This window comes from Penaeus vannamei, chromosome 2 (genome assembly GCF_042767895.1).
Source record: "Penaeus vannamei isolate JL-2024 chromosome 2, ASM4276789v1, whole genome shotgun sequence".
In the NCBI taxonomy this organism is placed as follows: Eukaryota; Metazoa; Arthropoda; class Malacostraca; order Decapoda; family Penaeidae; genus Penaeus; species Penaeus vannamei.
The window spans coordinates 27,051,730-27,053,546 of record NC_091550.1 but is presented as its reverse complement, the minus strand read 5'-3'; the positions used below and the strand labels follow the sequence as shown (position 1 = coordinate 27,053,546).

Here is a 1,817-nt window from a genome sequence, read left to right as displayed (position 1 = left end):
ATGATAATATTGATGATAATCATTATTATCCAGTCCATTTATAATGAAACAAAGGCCAAAAGTAATAAAACCCCAAAATGATGATAATGATGGCATTAATGATAATAATGATGATTATCATTATAAAGCCCATGCATAATGAAAAAAGGCTAAAAGTATAAAAATTCCCAAAAGGCGAAAAAACACCGAAATCATGCGAGATTTAGCCTTTTGGGAATTTTTATTCTTAATGTCATTATTATTGTCATTATTAATGGGATTGTCATCAAAATCATCATAATTAGCAGAATCATTGCAAAAATCATCATAATTATCCCTTAAACTCGAAAAAGGGGGTTTGTAGACCATTCTCTCAAAAGGCTAAATCTCGCAAGATTTTTGCAATGATTTTGCTAATTATGATGATTTTGATGACAATCCCATTAATAATGAACATAATAATGACATTAATTTTGATAATTATGACATTAATTAAGATAATTATGATAAAATGATGATTATAATGATAATTTGCGTAATTAATGCAATGATAGCAATAATCAACAGTATTCTAATGATTTTCATGATAATACCAATAATAATAACGATAATGATAATAAAAATTTGGGATTTTATTATTTTTGGCCTTTATTTCATTATAAATGGACTAGATAATAATTAGTAAGATAATCATCATTATTATCATTAATGCCATCATTATCATCATTTTGGGGTTTTATTACTTTTGGCCTTTGTTTCATTATAAATGGACTGGATAATAATGATTATCATCATTATTATGACTGAAACACATTCTAGGGAAACATTGGTATTCAAGGAAATTACTAGGTTATAAGATTAAGACATTGAGTAAACTATGACAAAAAAACGCAAGTCAAGAAATTTATAAAATCATTCAAATCAAAATAACATATTATTGAATACAATACATCATTACAATTGAAACATATTATAATGAAACTTTTGTAATGACGTGACATTTAATGGAGAAAACTTGAGCTGAAATGGGACGAAATTACGATCAAAACCCCTGGCGTCATCAAGGCAAAACCGGCAAGATCAAACTCGGCAAATACTATATATAAACCTTGAATATGGGAATTTTACACACTTATCTCGAAACTAGGGATGTTAATTAATACATTGGTAACAATAATACAGAATACTTGCCATAATTATTACAAAAAAACTACTGAGAGAGCTGGTCAGTAACGATCCTTGTTTAAACTCAATGAAGAAAGGCCTCTGAGCGGGCAAATGACAAGAGCGCTCCAGCCTGCACAAAATGTCCGAAAAGGTAAACTTGAGTGAACAATTCTAGGTGGACTATCTTAAAATTTCAGTATCAATGAAGGAGAGATATTCATTTAAGTTTGGTTTTAATGTCCAAATCCAAATGCTTTCCAAAATGTTAAGGTCTAAATCACATTGGGACGAGTCAAGAATTTCAAAATTGTTATAAGAGAAAGGAGTGATGCCTGATTGAAGACTTAGTAGGGCTTGAGAGCTTTAAAAAAAAATTTCTGTATGAGAAACCTGTATGGTATTCCATGCGCATAAAGAAATTGCGGGTTGTTTTATCCACATAGATAGCATTACAGCTATCACACGAGAACTTATATACAATGGAAGAGCATAGAGCAGTGGGTATTCTGTCTTTGAATTTGAAAAAATTACCAATATTTGTAGAGTTTGTGTATACAATTTTCAGTTTTACAGTACTGTAATTATTATGGACAACCCTACATAATTTTCTCCCAAGACTATGACTTAATGAACCCAGATATGGCAATTTCATGTATATAATATCCTTTGAG

General features: G+C 29.7%; 1 protein-coding gene across 1 annotated transcript in view; it reads right to left on the bottom strand.

The window, feature by feature from the left end:
• Positions 1-1,326: 1,326 nt before the first annotated feature.
• LOC138865500 (uncharacterized) overlaps positions 1,327-1,817 on the bottom strand; it is a 14,278-nt gene continuing 13,787 nt past the window's right edge. Inside the window, exon 4 of the mRNA XM_070136156.1 lies at positions 1,327-1,507. Within this exon, the coding sequence (XP_069992257.1) occupies positions 1,327-1,507 (181 nt within the window). The remainder of the gene's footprint in view (positions 1,508-1,817) is intronic.